This window comes from Haemaphysalis longicornis, unplaced genomic scaffold (assembly GCF_048455015.1).
Source record: "Haemaphysalis longicornis isolate Haplotype H1 unplaced genomic scaffold, Haemaphysalis longicornis Haplotype H1 scaffold_3, whole genome shotgun sequence".
In the NCBI taxonomy this organism is placed as follows: Eukaryota; Metazoa; Arthropoda; class Arachnida; order Ixodida; family Ixodidae; genus Haemaphysalis; species Haemaphysalis longicornis.
Genome location: NW_027526335.1, coordinates 1,798,145 through 1,815,083, shown reverse-complemented (window position 1 = coordinate 1,815,083; position 16,939 = coordinate 1,798,145). Strand labels below are relative to the sequence as shown.

General features: G+C 48.6%; 1 protein-coding gene and 1 non-coding gene across 3 annotated transcripts in view; one reads left to right on the top strand and one right to left on the bottom strand.

The window, feature by feature from the left end:
- The window catches only part of LOC144173836 (sushi, von Willebrand factor type A, EGF and pentraxin domain-containing protein 1-like), a 170,645-nt gene that overhangs the window by 6,154 nt on the left and 147,552 nt on the right, over positions 1–16,939 (bottom strand). The window contains exons 12-16 of one of the 2 annotated variants that reach the window (XM_077702105.1): positions 14,610–14,718; positions 10,314–10,514; positions 8,329–8,639; positions 5,002–5,209; positions 818–979 (exon numbers count right to left, since the gene is read on the bottom strand). In XM_077702105.1, the coding sequence (XP_077558231.1) occupies positions 818–979; positions 5,002–5,209; positions 8,329–8,639; positions 10,314–10,514; positions 14,610–14,718 (991 nt within the window). The remainder of the gene's footprint in view (positions 1–817; positions 980–5,001; positions 5,210–8,328; positions 8,640–10,313; positions 10,515–14,609; positions 14,719–16,939) is intronic. The other variant, XM_077702106.1, reaches the window with a different exon arrangement.
- Positions 2,938–3,105, top strand: LOC144176078 (U1 spliceosomal RNA). Its single transcript, XR_013323776.1, has one exon. It is a non-coding gene; the product is annotated as a U1 spliceosomal RNA (small nuclear RNA).

Below are 16,939 nucleotides of genomic sequence, written 5' to 3'. Positions count from 1 at the left end.
CGTCGTTTACGACATTCCGCTGCCGTGCGGGAGGTCTTACACGGGTCAAACAGGACGTTGTTTGAATGACCGGCTGCGGGAACATGCGGGCACTTGCAAGAAAGGAACTGGCAGCAATCTCGCCGTACATTGCGTCAAGTGCGAGTGCACACCGAAATTCCACCAGACACGTGTGCTTCGAAGAAGATACAAAGATCAGTGTGCCAGAGAGATCTTCGAGGCGCGCGTCATCCACACGCTAAAGGATTCATCCGTCAGCAAGCCATCTATTGTTTTGCTACAAAAGGAGCATGATTATCTTGACCGATGACTACTTTCTCCGCGCGTGCCTATGTATGTGATTATAAGTTCTTCACAATCTCTTTATTTTTATCTGTTCCTTCTCTCTGCGTTTTCCTTCTCCGAGGGTATATATTCCGTTACGATCAAATAAACCTTGTTGTTGCTAGTCAACGCCTTGTATTGTCAATCTTTCTTGCGTCCCGTTTAAGCGCTCTTATTGTCTGTCAAGTGCGTACCAACAAGCCCGCACTACCACGCTTTCTTAGTGATATAACTGGAGCTGTTAGGAAGAGAAGCTATACCATGATTAAGCAATGGTTTTTTTTTACTCCTACATGATTACACGAAACAACGTGAGGTGTGCTGGTAAATCAGAGTGATTGGAACAGTGAAATGCTCCTTCTTTTTCCCATACCCTTGAAAACCCAGCAAACTTTTATGCCAGTGAACAATACCTACGTCCGTAAAAACCATTCATAAGTACATCCTTATAACGGGACAAGGAAGAACTAAAGGAGAAACAAGCGCATCTCACGCTGGCAGTCGTCCACACTGTCGCTCTTCGGAGTCGCGGTCGCAGCACCCTCGGGGCACAGCTTGCACGCTACAGCGCCATCTTGGTCCTGGTAGCTGCCCACAGGACACGGAGAGCAGCGGCCCTGGCTTTTGTCGTGGAACGTCCCTTTGGGGCACTTGGCTGCCGGTATGAAGAGAGCGATGACGGGGGTCGAAAGTTTCACTCAACGAGAAAGCTGTCGAAGTGTGGTGCAATGACTCGCCAGAGGGGCTGCGGCGCCCTCTCTCGACTAGTTTCAGTATCAGCCTGGCATTGATACCGAAAGTAGTCAAGAGAGAACGCCCCTGAAACGGCACACAAAGAGACACTGGATTGAGTTTTTATTAATTTGGGGCAATTATGCATTGACTCATGATGTCTTCCGTACCTTATAATATTGTGTACTTATTTGCGGCCTGGCAACACAGCCTCCACGGGAACGGCGCAGCGCAAAGTCGCCCCCAACACTTGGCATTTGACTAACGTGGGACTCTGCGAAGGAAAGTTTATCCACCTCAGTGCAGCCATTTGGCTACAAAGGAAATCTGTACAGCTTTCTCAGAAACTTCGCACTTGAAGAAAAATTCGTCCTTGTCCAAGATGACGCATCCAGGTCGTCGAGGACGTCCAGGACATCGAGATTGTGGACCAAAACGAATTTTTCTTCAAGTGCGAAGTTTCTGAGAAAGCTGTAAAAACTTTCCTTTGTATTTGTAGCCATATGGCTGCATCGAGGTGGATGTCAAAGTTTCCTTCGCAGAAACTTACTCCCCCTTGGGGATTTCCCCCAAATGTGGTCGATTAAAACGTGTGACTCTGTGGCGCAAGAGGATTGGCATCAACTTTGTGCCGGGAGGAACCCAGGTTCGGTCCCGACTAGGGACGCTGTTATCTTTTCGAAGCCTCTTTTTTGGTGCGTGAGAAAGGCGCCACGACTTTACGGATGATTAGCGTCGTCATCTTCGAAAAATCCCCAGCCATCTCCACTAACGTGAAACCTGATGAGGGGCGAAGCATGCAGCATATGAGTGTATTCTTGGCACCTTGGCGTTTTTGGCAACGGAGATGAAACCGTTGGCGGGTAGAGGTATACAGCTTTGCTGTAAAAGTGTCGTGTCTTTGAATCACGAAGCTCTCTAGCACGAAGCGTAAAAGAATGTCCCGGTGTTTTTTTACCACGCGTTACGTTGTTTCGCGAGGCGTAAGCGAGTGTCCCGGTGTTTTAGTACCGTGACAACATGAGACAAATGACGATTATGACGACGACAACGACAGGAGACGCCAGCAGCACCAGCCCCTAAGTAGCTTCGCCCCTAATATGGTCCTGACCTGTCCGAACCATCTGGCATCGCAAGATGCCGCCCCACTGTGAGGTCACCCCAGCCCCTGGGAGACGGCCATCAGGGCGTCGGACGCGGAGGGTGAGTGCCACTTGATGGATGACCTCAGCGCATTAGGCCTGCACGAACAATGGGACTCGGGACGTCGGGACTGGCCGAGGTTGAGCGCCCGCAGTCCTCTCTTGTGGCTTCAATATAGCCTGCTCCTCTTCCTCAGATCGTGATGAGCTCGCGCTTAGAATGCCTGCATTCTATCATTAGGGTGATCTTCCTGTGAATTTTGGAGGGCGTAACTTGTAAGTGCGACGACTCAGGTGTCTTCACCACGAACCTCCTTCTCGCAATATTATCGCGTGACCGCAAGACCAAAGGCGCGCGCCAAAAAATCCTGATGTTGGAACTGCGGCAATGTTGCACCTGGTGTTTTAGGGGCGAGGCATTTTAGGGGCTCGGGCTGTCGGCGTCTCCTGTCGTTGTCTCATGTAGTCATGGCACTAAAACACCGGGCCAGTCGTTTCCCAATGACTCACGCTAAAACGTAACGCATACTAAAAGAAAAGTTTATAATGGATAAAACCGGCTCAAAATAAACTATCATGGTTTAAACATTTGTGGAATGCTGCCTGCCCGCTTCAGCAATCGTCAAGCACAAGCAGAAGCTGTTTGTAGAGGGTTATAATTTATGTTACACTCAAATACCCATCGGATCTCGACGCTAGGCCTGATCGGGTCGGGTGGTCGGTCGAAGCAAGGCGAGGTATACTTACCTGGTGCCGGGGCCTCGTTGATCACCGAGGACGAGCCCCCAGGGCGAGGCGCGGGCATTGCACTGCGCTCGCGTTGACCCCTGCCACCACCCCAAACTGGGGCAGATAGGGCATGCAAATTGCTTAAATCCGGTTCAACACAAGAGATGGCGCCACCGCCTCAGCAAGCGCGCAAGTGCTCCTCCCACCGGCGCTTCTCCGGCGCCCAATCAGGGCGCGCCGTGTGGCAAGAGAGATATTTGCAATCTTTGAAAGCACATATAGTCGGTATTCAATGGCGTAGAATGCATGCAGGCAACCAAGTGTGCGCCGCCATATCTGTGGCCAAGCGTCTGTTGCTAGGTGACGTTGTGCGCACGGCCCGAAGATCAGGCACCCCACGTCTCCTCCATGCAACCGTGTGAGTGCGCCGTCACTCGTTACGTCGGGCTCCGCGGGATGGCGGTACTTGTCCATGCTAAGCACGACTATGAAACACATGACTGTGTTTCACGTTACAAACTCTACCTCACCTAACACAAAGTATTGCCTCAAGTTCAATGTGAGTGCGATTAATAATATCTCTGTTGACGCCACCGTTTAGAATGGGATAGGAACGGAGCAGATGACGCACGCCGGTGTTTTTTTATTCTTCGGCGTGCGGGCGCAGTGGCCCAAGCTGCGCCGTGTCCATGGCGCATCGGCCATGTCTGTGGCCGTTTCCAGTGTTGTCAAGCGAAGAAATTGACCGCTAAACTTTTCAGCAAATACCACCTATACCTTGTTTGCTTCGCTCCTCCTCAGGCTTCACGTTAGTGGAGATGACCTCCACCGGTTATTTTTAGGATGAAAGGGCCCGGAGTCGTCCTCACCCATGTGATAAGTGGGTGAGGATAAGGTTTCGCGCTGAAAACATCAGAATTTTTTGGATCGTTGCATTTATATGTCACGCTGTAATAACAAAATAAAAAAAAAACGATTTGAGTACTGGAGATTCTCGCCATTGTTGCTCTATCGCTTGGGAACCAAATTTTTAACGTGTCTCTGCCCATATTTATGGAGTTTTGACTAGATAGGAAAGTTAGTGAAAGTTGGACTGTCACGGGATAAAGAAAGACTGAATTGTGAAGTACGGTGAAGCGCCCTGATGCAGTCTGATGCACATTGCGAGCTATGACACAGTGTGCCGCCGTAATCATTAACTAAACACACCTTTTTTTTTCTTTTGTTGCTTTGCTGTCACGCTGTCTTGTCTGTATGTACGTCCCAAACAGCTGGGTGGATTTTTTAAAGCTAAAGCTTTCTTAGTGGGACCGAAGGCGTCCTGCAAGAAGACTATTGTGCTGTGTTCATGCCACCAGGTGGCGCACAGTGCTAAGGTGGCCAATTTGTATTGTCATCTTCAGTAACCGCAGCCTGGTTATAATTAGCGTGTAACAACAATAAAGGCTCTCTTTTCCGTGGGTGCGAGCTGGCGTCTGCATCTCTCTGCTACTCATGGTGACCCGGTGGGCGTCGGATACAACATAATGCATTTCCCCATAGACCGGTTGGTCTTGCCTTGCGGGCTTGCCTTGCGTCAAAACGCTTACTTCGAAATCGCGAAAAAGCAATGCTTCTAGACAAGACAATGCACGCATCAATCATAAAGAAAGAGTACAATAGTATACCTTTGTCTCATAAATAACGTATCGGTATACATTTAAATCGCTTGTAGATGCGTTTACTTAGTGCGCGAAAAATCGTTGCATGAATTCGTTCTCCGTTTGGGATTGGGGCCCTTGAAGGTTTGACGATTGTTTAGACGCACTTTCCGCGAAGGCTGAGCGCGCGCTTAGCGAAGATTTTGCCGCACTTGTTGACGCAGCTTTTGCGCTTCTCTGAACTTTCTTCGGGAAGGGATGGCAAAGTTTTTTTTTTTCACAATACGTCACGCCCTTGACGACTTTCTCGTAAAGAGTAAGTCGTACGTTTCCGCCAGCTATTCACGACTCTCGCATGCGTAAACGCTTCAAACCTGCACACAAGTGCACTGATTGCCAGCAGTCAGCCGTATACTTCATCTTTATGCACTCACCGCATCCCTGCCCGCTTATAGTTTCTCCATCCGCGCATACGATGACCATGTCGTCGGCGGTGTAGTCGATTAGATCCATGCGCACGTTGACGTTTTCTTCGTCGCTGACTTTCTTGAGAACAGAAGGAGAGATTTCACTGATGCCGTCCAAAATTTCGTCCACGACGGCGGCGTACTCTTCCGTGTCGTTGCCGAAGGTGCCGTCTACCTGCAACCGGTTTCCGTCATCATGCTAACGCTTGGTTACCACCGGGAACGCATTCAAGGCCGGAAACCATGTTACTAAGTAGCTTATTCCAGCAATAAATACCTTTCGGTGCCTTGCCATCAAATAGCGATAAGTAAGCACTTTATTGCAATGGCCGCTCTTTGGGGATTCTGGCTTGGGGATATCGGAGATGCCGGCGTAGCTGGTGAATACGTTTAAATATCGCGGGTCGCTCAGAACCGATAAAAGGGGACGACAGGACACTCAGCTGCCCCGGTAATTTATAACACGGTTACTTTCTACTCGTGGAGCAGATACGAGTATACGAAATTAGCATGTTATATTTCCATATTTCCATATTTCCTTACCTTCACATTAGACGATTATTAAATGGCATTTTGTTTTTGTAATTTATATAACCGTTGCATTAATGACCATATTTATTTCATGTACTGAACGAGTTGTAGAGGACGCGTATCCTATTCGTCGGGTACGCCTGTTTTTGCTTACGGGCCCTCACAAGATCAGATACTGCTGCAAGCACAAAAAAATGTCGGCTCATTATAATACCACCACATGAGAGAGATAACGGCAAAAGCTGACCATTCGGTACTGCTCTCAGGTATCCCACTGCCCCAACCTCAGAAAGTCCACCAACACATCGTCATTTATTTTTGTGTGAATGATACCTCACTTTCTTCGTCTCGGCATTACGGAGAGCACTGTTTGTTTTCATACAACAAAGCCGAGCTTCGCGTGGCTGGCTGGCGTTGCTTCTTTCGCAGCAACAGTGGTCCGGCGACAAACTGCACCCGTGCCTCGCCGATTTCCCTCGTTTAAACTCTCATAATGGCTCCACGGCAGCACATTCCACTCACGTCCCTCTTGAGGACAACCTCTGCGTTCACGCCAGCGGTGGAAGCCGCTGGTTCGGCGAGTACTAATTGGGGTCTTTCTGAAATTTACATTTTGTGCTCTCGGCCCTATTCATTCATATCTAATTGGCTGTAAAGCCGCCATAGCTTTGCTGGTGCGGGTGCTGTTCCCCACTTTTTTCTTGTTTCTTTTGGGAGGTGCAGTGACACGGAAAGGAATTGGAATTGGCTCCGCCAGTACACTACACTCACGGCCCTCTTGAGGACCAGCTCTGCGTTTACGCCAGCGATGGATGCCGCTGGTTCGGCGAGTACTAATTAAGGTCTTTCTGAAATTAACATTTTGGGCTCTCGGCCCTGTTCATTCATATCTAATTGGCTGTAAAGCCGCCGTAGCTTTGCTGGTGCGGGTGCTGTTCCCCGCTTTTTTCTTGTTTTCTTTTGGGAGGTGCGGTGACACGGAAAGGAATTGGAATTGGCTCCGCCAGTACACTACACTCACGGCCCTCTTGAGGACCAGCTCTGCGTTTACGCCAGCGATGGATGCCGCTGGTTCGGCGAGTACTAATTAAGGTCTTTCTGAAATTATCATTTTGGGCTCTCGGCCCTGTTCATTCATATCTAATGGGCTGTAAAGCCGCCATAGCTTTGCTGGTTCGGGTGCTGTTCCCCGCTTTTTTCTTGTTTTCTTTTGGGAGGTGCGGTGACACGGAAAGGAATTGGAATTGGCTCCGCCAGTACACTACACTCACGGCCCTCTTGAGGACCAGCTCTGCGTTTACGCCAGCGATGGATGCCGCTGGTTCGGCGAGTACTAATTAAGGTCTTTCTGAAATTAACATTTTGGGCTCTCGGCCCTGTTCATTCATATCTAATTGGCTGTAAAGCCGCCGTAGCTTTGCTGGTGCGGGTGCTGTTCCCCGCTTTTTTCTTGTTTTCTTTTGGGAGGTGCGGTGACACGGAAAGGAATTGGAATTGGCTCCGCCAGTACACTACACTCACGGCCCTCTTGAGGACCAGCTCTGCGTTTACGCCAGCGATGGATGCCGCTGGTTCGGCGAGTACTAATTAAGGTCTTTCTGAAATTATCATTTTGGGCTCTCGGCCCTGTTCATTCATATCTAATGGGCTGTAAAGCCGCCATAGCTTTGCTGGTTCGGGTGCTGTTCCCCGCTTTTTTCTTGTTTTCTTTTGGGAGGTGCGGTGACACGGAAAGGAATATGAATTGGCTCCGCCAGTACATTACACTCACGGCCCTCTTGAGGACCAGCTCTGCGTTTACGCCAGCGATGGATGCCGCTGGTTCGGCGAGTACTGATTAAGGTCTTTCTGAAATTAACATTTTGGGCTCTCGGCCCTGTTCATATCTAATTGGCTGTAAAGCCGCCATAGCTTTGCTGGTGCGGGTGCTGTTCCCCACTTTTTTCTTGTTTTCTTTTGGGAGGTGCGGTGACACGTAAAGGAATTGGAATTGGCTCCGCCAGTGCATTACACTCACGGCCCTCTTGAGGACCAGCTCTGCGTTTACGCCAGCGATGGATGCCGCTGGTTCGGCGAGTACTAATTAAGGTCTTTCTGAAATTAACATTTTGGGCTCTCGGCCCTGTTCATATCTAATTGGCTGTAAAGCCGCCATAGCTTTGCTGGTGCGGGTGCTGTTCCCCACTTTTTTCTTGTTTTCTTTTGGGAGGTGCGGTGACACGTAAAGGAATTGGAATTGGCTCCGCCAGTGCATTACACTCACGGCCCTCTTGAGGACCAGCTCTGCGTTTACGCCAGCGATGGATGCCGCTGGTTCGGCGAGTACTAATTAAGGTCTTTCTGAAATTAACATTTTGGGCTCTCGGCCCTGTTCATTCATATCTAATTGGCTGTAAAGCCGCCATAGCTTTGCTGGTGCGGGTGCTGTTCCCCACTTTTTTCTTGTTTCTTTTGGGAGGTGCGGTGACACGGAAAGGAATTGGAATTGGCTCCGCAAGTACATTACACTCACGGCCCTCTTGAGGACCAGCTCTGCGTTTACGCCAGCGATGGATGCCGCTGGTTCGGCGAGTACTAATTAAGGTCTTTCTGAAATTAACATTTTGGGCTCTCGGCACTGTTCATTCATATCTAATTGGCTGTAAAGCCGCCATAGCTTTGCTGGTGCGGGTGCTGTTCCCCACTTTTTTCTTGTTTCTTTTGGGAGGTGTGGTGACACGGAAATGAATTGGTATTGGCTCCGCGGCAGCACATTCCACTCACGTCCATCTTGAGGACAATCTCTGCGTCCACGCCGGCGATGGAAGCCGCGGGATCGGCGAGTACACTCCTCGCCGATCTCCGTACGCGAACCGAAATCGGCCCCCGGTGGTCCGTCACCTTCCCGCAGGTCACCACCACGTCGTTGAGCCTGCAAGCGTTACCCGACGTGCAAATCGGCAGCTTGCTTAACGCGCTTCGAAAGTTTTCACTGAAGGCCTTCCTGATGGCTGCCTGCGTCTCGGGGCTGGTGCAGTCGCCCGAGTAGTAGCGGCCGTGGTACGACCTCTTCGCTTCCGTCGGCGATGATGGGCCTGCGGGAGTAGAGAAAAAGATCTCGCGAGGCTTCCAATCATTGCGGAGGAATGTAACTACGCTGCGCTGGTTGTCACGTAACGTTTGGACAAAGAAACAGCAGCAAGATGCATTGTGCTACTAATACGAGTCACGCGTCACTTACGAGTAATTGTGCGCTTTGCGGCAATGATGGTATGCGAGAGTGCATTAACTAGTTGGTTTATGTGTGTAGATTACAGTGCTTAGAATACCAAAATGCCGCTCACGGCAGCAAAAATTGCTTACAACGCGGACAATAACAAAGTCGTCAAAACAGGTTTCCACACCCCTTACTACTGCGACATCAGATGCAAGTGGTGAAAACAAAACACCTAGATTTCCGAAGAAACAGTTTTTTTGTTTTTTTCCAACAATTATAAAACTGAAAAAAGAAACCCAAACTTTCCTGAGAGAATATTTGTGTGTGTGTGTGTGTGTGTGTGTGTGTGCGTGTGCGTGTGCGTGTGCGTGTGCGTGTGCGTGTGCGTGTGCGTGTGCGTGTGCGTGTGTGTGTGTGTGTGTGTGTGTGTGTGTGTGTGTGTGTGTGTGTGTGTGTGTGTGTGTACGCGCGCTCTAACATTACGTTATTTGGCTCTATAGTTAAGTACGTGTGCTTTAACCTCAATCAATATCAGCAAAAAATGGATCGGGCGCAATTTTTCTTTTGCGATGCCTCAGCCGGAACGCCTTGGCGTGAAATCTTGCACATACTGTCAATCCGGAAATTTCCGTTAAGACTGGCATCACTGCTTTAAAACAAAGCAGATTTTTGGACCAACCAAACTTGTATTTTGTGTTCATGGCCCCTTTTTAGAGACCATGAACACGAAGTACGAGTTTGTTTAGTTAAACAGACTGCACTTGCCCACTAGGAATGATGCAAATAATAACGCGAGCTTCCAACAAGTGTTTGGAGGGGTGACTCACCAGCTAACATGACCGCGCGATGACAGTGGTGCCTCCAGTTATATTCGATCGTTTTTAGTGTCCCCCTATGAAGTAACTGCTGGCGCGGTGTAGCGCTAAATTTGAAAATATGCAATATCTCTTATTATTTTTAGGGTAAAAAGCATCGTTCGGAGCTAGAATTGAGTTGAACTAGTTAATAAAGCCTACCTCCTTGATATGCAACAAGGTTGTATTTTGTCTCCACCGTTCATTTACAGCGGGACGTGCATCAAAAAAAGAAAAAATAGCCACAGCAGCGAAAATGACAAAAACACACGTCAAACCGCTGCGCATAACAAACTTGAGGCAGACAAAGAACAAGGTTACCTTAACAGCGAAAACTAGCCTGTGCGCAACGGGCCGGCTGCAGACGACACTCACACTTACGAGGCATCCATAACGGCAGGCATCACCCTCCTATGTATACAATCATGACGTAACTCTACAACAGACATTGGCTGGTCATTCGCTGGAAGGGCGGGATGACAATGTCGTTTCCTATGAAGCAGCGGCGTTTGCGTGTGTGGCGTCATGTATATGCACCACTCGTCGTCTGTTGACATACTATAGACTATGCTCGTACAGGGTCCTCCGTGCAGTAGAGGCATTAACCTTAAATTTTTCGGGTGTTCATGCAGGCGTGTGCTGTTTCCGACGGCTACCACATCGCTTTTTGGGAGCCTATGGATGCAGTGCAAACGTACGGACGCAGTCGGGCCACGGCACGGGCTTTCCCTCTGGTATGGTGTACCAGCGGAGGTCCTTGGCGCAGATGTACCAGTCCGCAGGCTCCTCGATGAAGTCGAAGTGCTCGTTGCAGTAGGGCTCGCAGAACTGGCCGTACATCCCCATGTCACACGACAGCGCGCCGTTCTGCGGCGCAGGATGGTACGGGCACTCGCTTCCTGTCGCAGGCGGAGCGGGAAAGACGCGGCAAGTTCAGAGGGGCGCATGCACGACCGCTTCGTGCTTCTAGAGCGATTGAAGCGACCCCTCTGTCTTCCTTAGACACCCTGTCTGGGCAATAGACTCGTTAGATGTCTCCAAGGCCAACTTGGGGTCACGGGTTGAAGAGGTGGCTCGGCGAAGGAATCTTCACACTCTCACTCCTCGCTCTTACGGCGTTTTTCAACATCTCTGGGTATGGACTGGATGTATAGTGGACATGAATATAGGCGAAAAACACGGACTATTACCCTCTGGCCAATGAAAGAGTGTCAAGGAGTGCATTTACAAGGTACGCTATGATTAAACTTTCAGTGAAAACAACCGCCCCTGGGTCAAACTTTTATTTTTGTTGGTGTTTCATATTGCAGTAGACTCTCGATAAACAGAACTTCAAGGGACCGGAAAAATTAGTTCCGTGTAACAGGAGTTCCGTTTACTGAGAGAGATGTTCTAAGGTGCAAATTTATGTGCGTACACACTTCTAAGGGCAGTTCATGGAACTCTAACCACTAGAAAGTGACTGTAGCTGATAGTTTTCAGAAAGCAAGAAAACTACAAGAAGCGTTAGCACAGCATTCACAAAGTTGATTTGGCAACAATGAGTCGCTGTGCACTACAAAATGCGTCAATTATTTTTGTTTGAGTCCTTGCAACTGCACCTTCACGGAGGCTAGAGGCCTCAACTTCGCGAGTGCTTACGAGCCACCGAATTTAGAAGACGGCAACGTGGTAATGAAGTGCGAATAGCACCACGATGGCACGAACTAGGCGACAGGAGGTGTGCCCTGTAGCCTCGGCGTCTAGAATCGAGACCGAACGACTGGAACAAGAACTGCGATGTTGCATTCGTTGCGCTAACACGGCTAACCACTTACGAGACGAGGCTTACGAGACCAACGAGTCTAAAAAGCATGGAGGAAGAAAAAAAACAAGAATGAAACAGCCGTAACCGTAAAAAGCTGGTTCTCATGCCAGTGGATTTCACAAGAAGTTCCATTTCTGGTTCCGTTTACACGGTGATGCGGAAATTTTAGTTCCGATTACCGAGAGTTTTTTACGTTATCTGAATACAAAACCAACCAAATTCCAGGCAACTGTTCCGTTTAAGCGGCAATTCCGTTTATCGAGATTCTACTGTATTGCATTTCGAGACACCAGCGGCAATTATAAAAGCTGACAGTGGTGCGGAGTGCGCCCAACCCTTTAGATATGAAATCCTGGGAGCGCCAATAATCGGAGTTATTTCATATTCAAGTATTTAAATAAGTACGAGTATTTAAGTACTTAATACTGAATCTTCCGAGCATATACGCTTGTTTTTTATATACAGTAATCCCTCGTTGTAACGAACTCGCTTTACTCGAAATACCGCTTTATTCCCAATTTCTTCTGGTCCCAACCCAAATGAATGCATTTTAGACCGCATTACTCGAAGCGCACGAAGAGCTGGACCCGCTTAGAGCGAAGTGTGGCGAGAGGAGGCGTCGCCGAGCGGCAGCGACCCAGCAGCGAGTCAGATGGTCAACATGGTGGGTTAGCAAGCTGGCGTTTCCCGGGCGATATTCGCCATCCGACTTCAGCGAAACGCTCCAAAAGCGTGGTAGGGGGATTGAATTTTGTTCCTAGACATTGTTCAATAGCGTGGACGCGACGGTGCGCGAACACCGACACTCGAACCGCAGAATTAGCAGTGTCGTCGACAGCAGGGCGAGTAAAAACTTGTTTTGCAGACTTCACTGCTGCACACCTCGGGAAAAAAAAATAGCCCAGTGATCATGCAAGGCCCCTAGTGCATAACCGGTCAGTTTTCATAATTGCGTTGTGTACCCACAATGAGCGGTTAATCGTTTTTTTGAGCTAAACAAACACAACCTCTGACTCCAGCCACGGCATTTGCGGCGCTTTCCAGCGCGAAACTCTCGTAGCGTTCCGTGACGCCCGCACCTGCCCCCTATAAAAGTGGCCACTGCCTCCCCCTCCTCATGCGCTTAGCAGTCTGCGAGGCGTTCGGATACCAGTCACTGCTTGGGCCGATTGGAGCAGGAGTTGCTCGCGCCCGGCAAAAACATCAAAACAGCCAACGCTCACTGCCTTTTTTCCACCTGAGTAAAGTTTTGCTTCACTGAATACATTGGGTTTTTATTCTTCGCACTTGTGGTGCAGTTCAATCTCAACTACTTACGCTTTTCTCGAGTGGTCGCTTATATCGAAATACCGCTTATAACGAAATTTTTCGCGGTCCCGTTGACTTCGTTATAACAAGGGATTACTATATGTTGCTTTGTTTTCTTAGACAAATCTCAATTAGGATTGAGCCCCTGTCCTGTGTTCTGCTATCATCATCTTTAGGCCTAGTTTGCGCTCTTATATTTTCTAAATCATGCGCCAACTTTCCCAGCACCGAGTCTTGCTAAGACTCAATACAAACTCTTACAAAGGGTTTTCCATTCACGTCTGGGCGCTGTTAACTGGCATACCAGCCTAAGAATAATTCGTGTGATCCGATGCGACAGACAGCGCCATTCAGGACAGCGTACGTCGTCTATGCATTATCTTTCGCCCGTAATTATGTGAAACGCCGTGCATTTGAAAACGAGGGAGAAGCTCAGAGAGAGAGGGAGAGAGAGAGAGAGAAAACCTTTAATGAAAGCTAAAGAGGTCAGCGCCACTAACGGTAGGGCTAAATTGCTACTCCAGATGGGGCTGAATACAGTGAGTAAACAGGAAAAATAGAGAGAGAGAGAGAGAGAGAGAGAGAGAGAGAGAGAGAGAGAGAGAGAGAGAGAGAGAGAGAGAGAGAGAGAGAGAGAGAGAGAGAGAGAGAGAGAGAGAGAGAGAGAGAGAGAGAGAGAGAGAGAGAGAAAATAAAGGAAGGGGGATGGGGAGGGAAGATGCGCACACATATAAAATACATATGTTCAGAGTGTTCACAGAACCTCCTCCAGCCCTGTTTCGGCAAAAAAAGTAAGCAGAGGTTTTGTTCCCAGCACTGTCTCATCCCGATTTCGCCAGTGTCCAAGGAAGCGCGAGAGTTCTAGAGGACCTCCACGTCGGAGTGCCACAAGTGGCTTCGATGATGTTGCCCGTTGAATAGCATATCGCGTGCAGTGGCTTAAAATGTGCGTAATGTTGTTGGTATTAGAGCACGCTGTACACAATGACGAATGTACCCAGCCCAGCTTAAACAAGAAGCCTCGGGCGTATGCAACGTTAAGTCGCAGCCGGTGTAACAGCACGCCTTCAGTCCGCTTGGGCAGACCACGCGGATGCCGGAAATCGCACTTAGGGTATATCACGTGGGGAGGCGCATATCTTCTCAGAGGATCCTGTCATTAAAAACTGGAGATCTTTTAACACGAAAGTGTTTTATGCCCGGGTACACCAAGATCTCACCGGCGTCGTATCAGTCGCGGAAATGACATCGCCAGAAGAAGTTCCACTGACGCGGCTCCGCCCGGACCCGAGCAACGAAAGGTGCACAGGGCGCTGCGAATTCAAGCGCAAGTAGGCCTACGAACGCGCCTTATATCTTTCCCACTACCTGATTCCTTCAGATGGTGCAGTCGTCTAGGAGAGGCGAAGCGAAGTAGATCAACATGACGCTAATAAGCGCCGACAGTTGGCGCCTCGATGCCAGCGTCTTCGTGTACGCGGGACGCGGGTAAATTGATGCACCCTCCGCCACCTGTTTGTGTTTCGGTTTCGGTGTCGGTTCGGTTTCCTTGGCACGGTTTTCAAGGGGCTGTGCACGATTCCTGTCGGATTTACGCAGTGTTCCGGCGCGTGCCATACAGTCTCTAACATTCATGCGTCTAACAGTGCCATACCGACGTAATATAAATAGCGATGTGCAAGTTCATATGGAGGCACAATAAACGTTTAAATGCTCCTATCAAGGCACATTTCACTTTCGTGTTTTACCGATTCCTACAAAAGAGGCATCAACCTTTTTTTAAAGTTCCACAAGTCACTCACAATGCACACGGTATTGGGTATTGTATTGGATCTGAGATATATTATTCTTATCTCGAGTCAAATAGCAAACGACTTACTTGACACTTTCACCTTAAAGGCACATTTTGCTCTATTTCTTTCCCTATCGTAGGCCTCGTAAATGACGTTGTGCTCGCCGTGCTTGAAGGCCGTTCCAGATAAAGTATTCTGAAAGGAATCAAGCAGATTCGCAGCAACAGGGGAAAATGCACATACTTTTATACCTTGAATGCTAAAGAAAAGGCAATCGGATTGTCTACTCTCTAGAAGCGAATATTAAAGGAAAGGACCGGGACATTACCAGGGATGACCTGTTAAAACTTTCACTCCTGCTTGTAATGCCCAATGTATCATATAAGATACGCCGTCTTACGGATTTTTTTACTAGAACCTGAGCCTTTCGACCACTAAGAAATGCCCACTGTATCATTTCTGATACCTCTTAAGCGTTTTTCAAAAAAATTAGCTCGATAACTGGCCGCATGGAGTACCAAGTACAGTTTGAAAAATGGATTCCTCCATCGTAAGCGCGCCCGGCGGGTCTACTGCTACTTTCAATGGCTGTATGATACACATTTTTACGGGGTGTATGAGACATTATTGACCTACTTTATATGTAGCACTCATATACTTACATGTAAATGGGTATATGCTACATTATATGCCTTCATTATATATGTAGGTATATATAAACTTACTTTTAACGCGTTTATGATACCTTATGTAATTTTATAACCCTGGGAGAAAAAAAAACGATTCTTCGCGTTTCTATATTGTTTGAACCACAAAATATAATGTAAGAAAGCACCGGATTTTTTATCTATTGTTTTCAATGTTTGGGTATTTAATTGACCCGTTTTGGGGAACACGTGTCCGCGAAGGGAAAATTTGACCTCTACCTGGAATGCAGCTACAAAGGAAAGCTTTCAGGGACAAGTTTCCGAGAAAGCTGCGTGGCTGCCTTTGTAGCTCTACGGCGGCACTCCGAGTGGACATAAAATTTTAAAGACGATAGTCTTTCTTGGGCTACTTAAACCCAGAAATATTGATCTGTCTGTATATCTGTCTGTCTGTATGTCTATCTGTCTGTGACTCGATTCAGCCACCCGGCCAAAGCAAAACAATGCCTGCGCAATAGTCTTATATAGTCACATCTAAATCTACCCGTCTATGTCCGGTGTAATGTTCATACTTGTCAACATTGTTGAAGAAGAACAAGACATTACGCAAATATGAGACAACAAATCAATACAGAAGTGATATTTGCAGTGTTCCTTTATAAAAAAATCAAACATGCTTGACTTCTGCGAAATTAAATACTTCATCAACTGCAGAAAAAGAATTCACTCCGCCGTCGCCTGCTGTCGCCCACGCCACAATAGCTTCTGGCGCCATTTTAAGAAATAAAGTGGCAACAATTGCGAAAGGTTCCACTACAAAGGTTCCACGTTCTGCTTGCAACGCACGTGGAGTAGGGAAACGCGGTTCTATAAACGTTGAAGTAGGGCGCCTATATTAACGCGCGTCCTCGCCGTACGGCAGCGTTCGCATCGAGACACCCGGTTTGGAGCCGTGGAACACGGGAAATTTAAAATGATTTAAGCAAACCTTTGGAGTCTTTACCTAGGGAGGAGCGCGACGCAAGAGGAACAACATGAGAGGTGAGCGGGAAAGCGAAGGGAGGCATTTACTTCGCCAAAGCCGATAAAGACTATCGTCTTTTGACGGCATTTGCAACGAAAGGAGCAGATACGCGGCCATGTTTTTAAATGCAGAGCATTTCTTTAACTCACATGTAGCGTCCGCCGTGCATCCGCAACAGCCGTTCCAGGTGCGCCCTCTCCCCCACTCCTCCTCTCCCGCATCACGCTACCCTCCTCGCTCTCAACAACAGGTCCGCCCCCCTCCCCCTACACTATATAAAAAAATAATACTATCCGGCGCCTGGTTTCGATCCCACGACCCTGCGGGTGGAACGCAAGGTACATGGTGCTCTACCCACTGCGCCACAAAGCCGACACAGAATGGGAGGCTACGAACGCGCCTTATATCCTTGACTCATTCAAACTACGCCAAGAAGCTGCTGATACAACGCATTCACTACCACCAACTCCCCAAACACTAAACGTTAACGCAATGCACCCACCCCCTATGCGACGCATTTACTCGAGTCCCCCTCGCGGGGAGATGGGCCCTTTTCCTTCACACTGCTGTTCATCAAAGCCAGGCTTTAGTGTCCTCACTGTTGCCGCTGCAGGCCAATACGCCCTGCGGGAAAGCCAACTTTCTCTGATGACGATGATGATGAAAGAAAAAATGCTGCCCGTGGCCGGAACCGAACATGAGACACCCGTCGCTCCGTTTCGACACGGCCGACGCGAACGCCAAG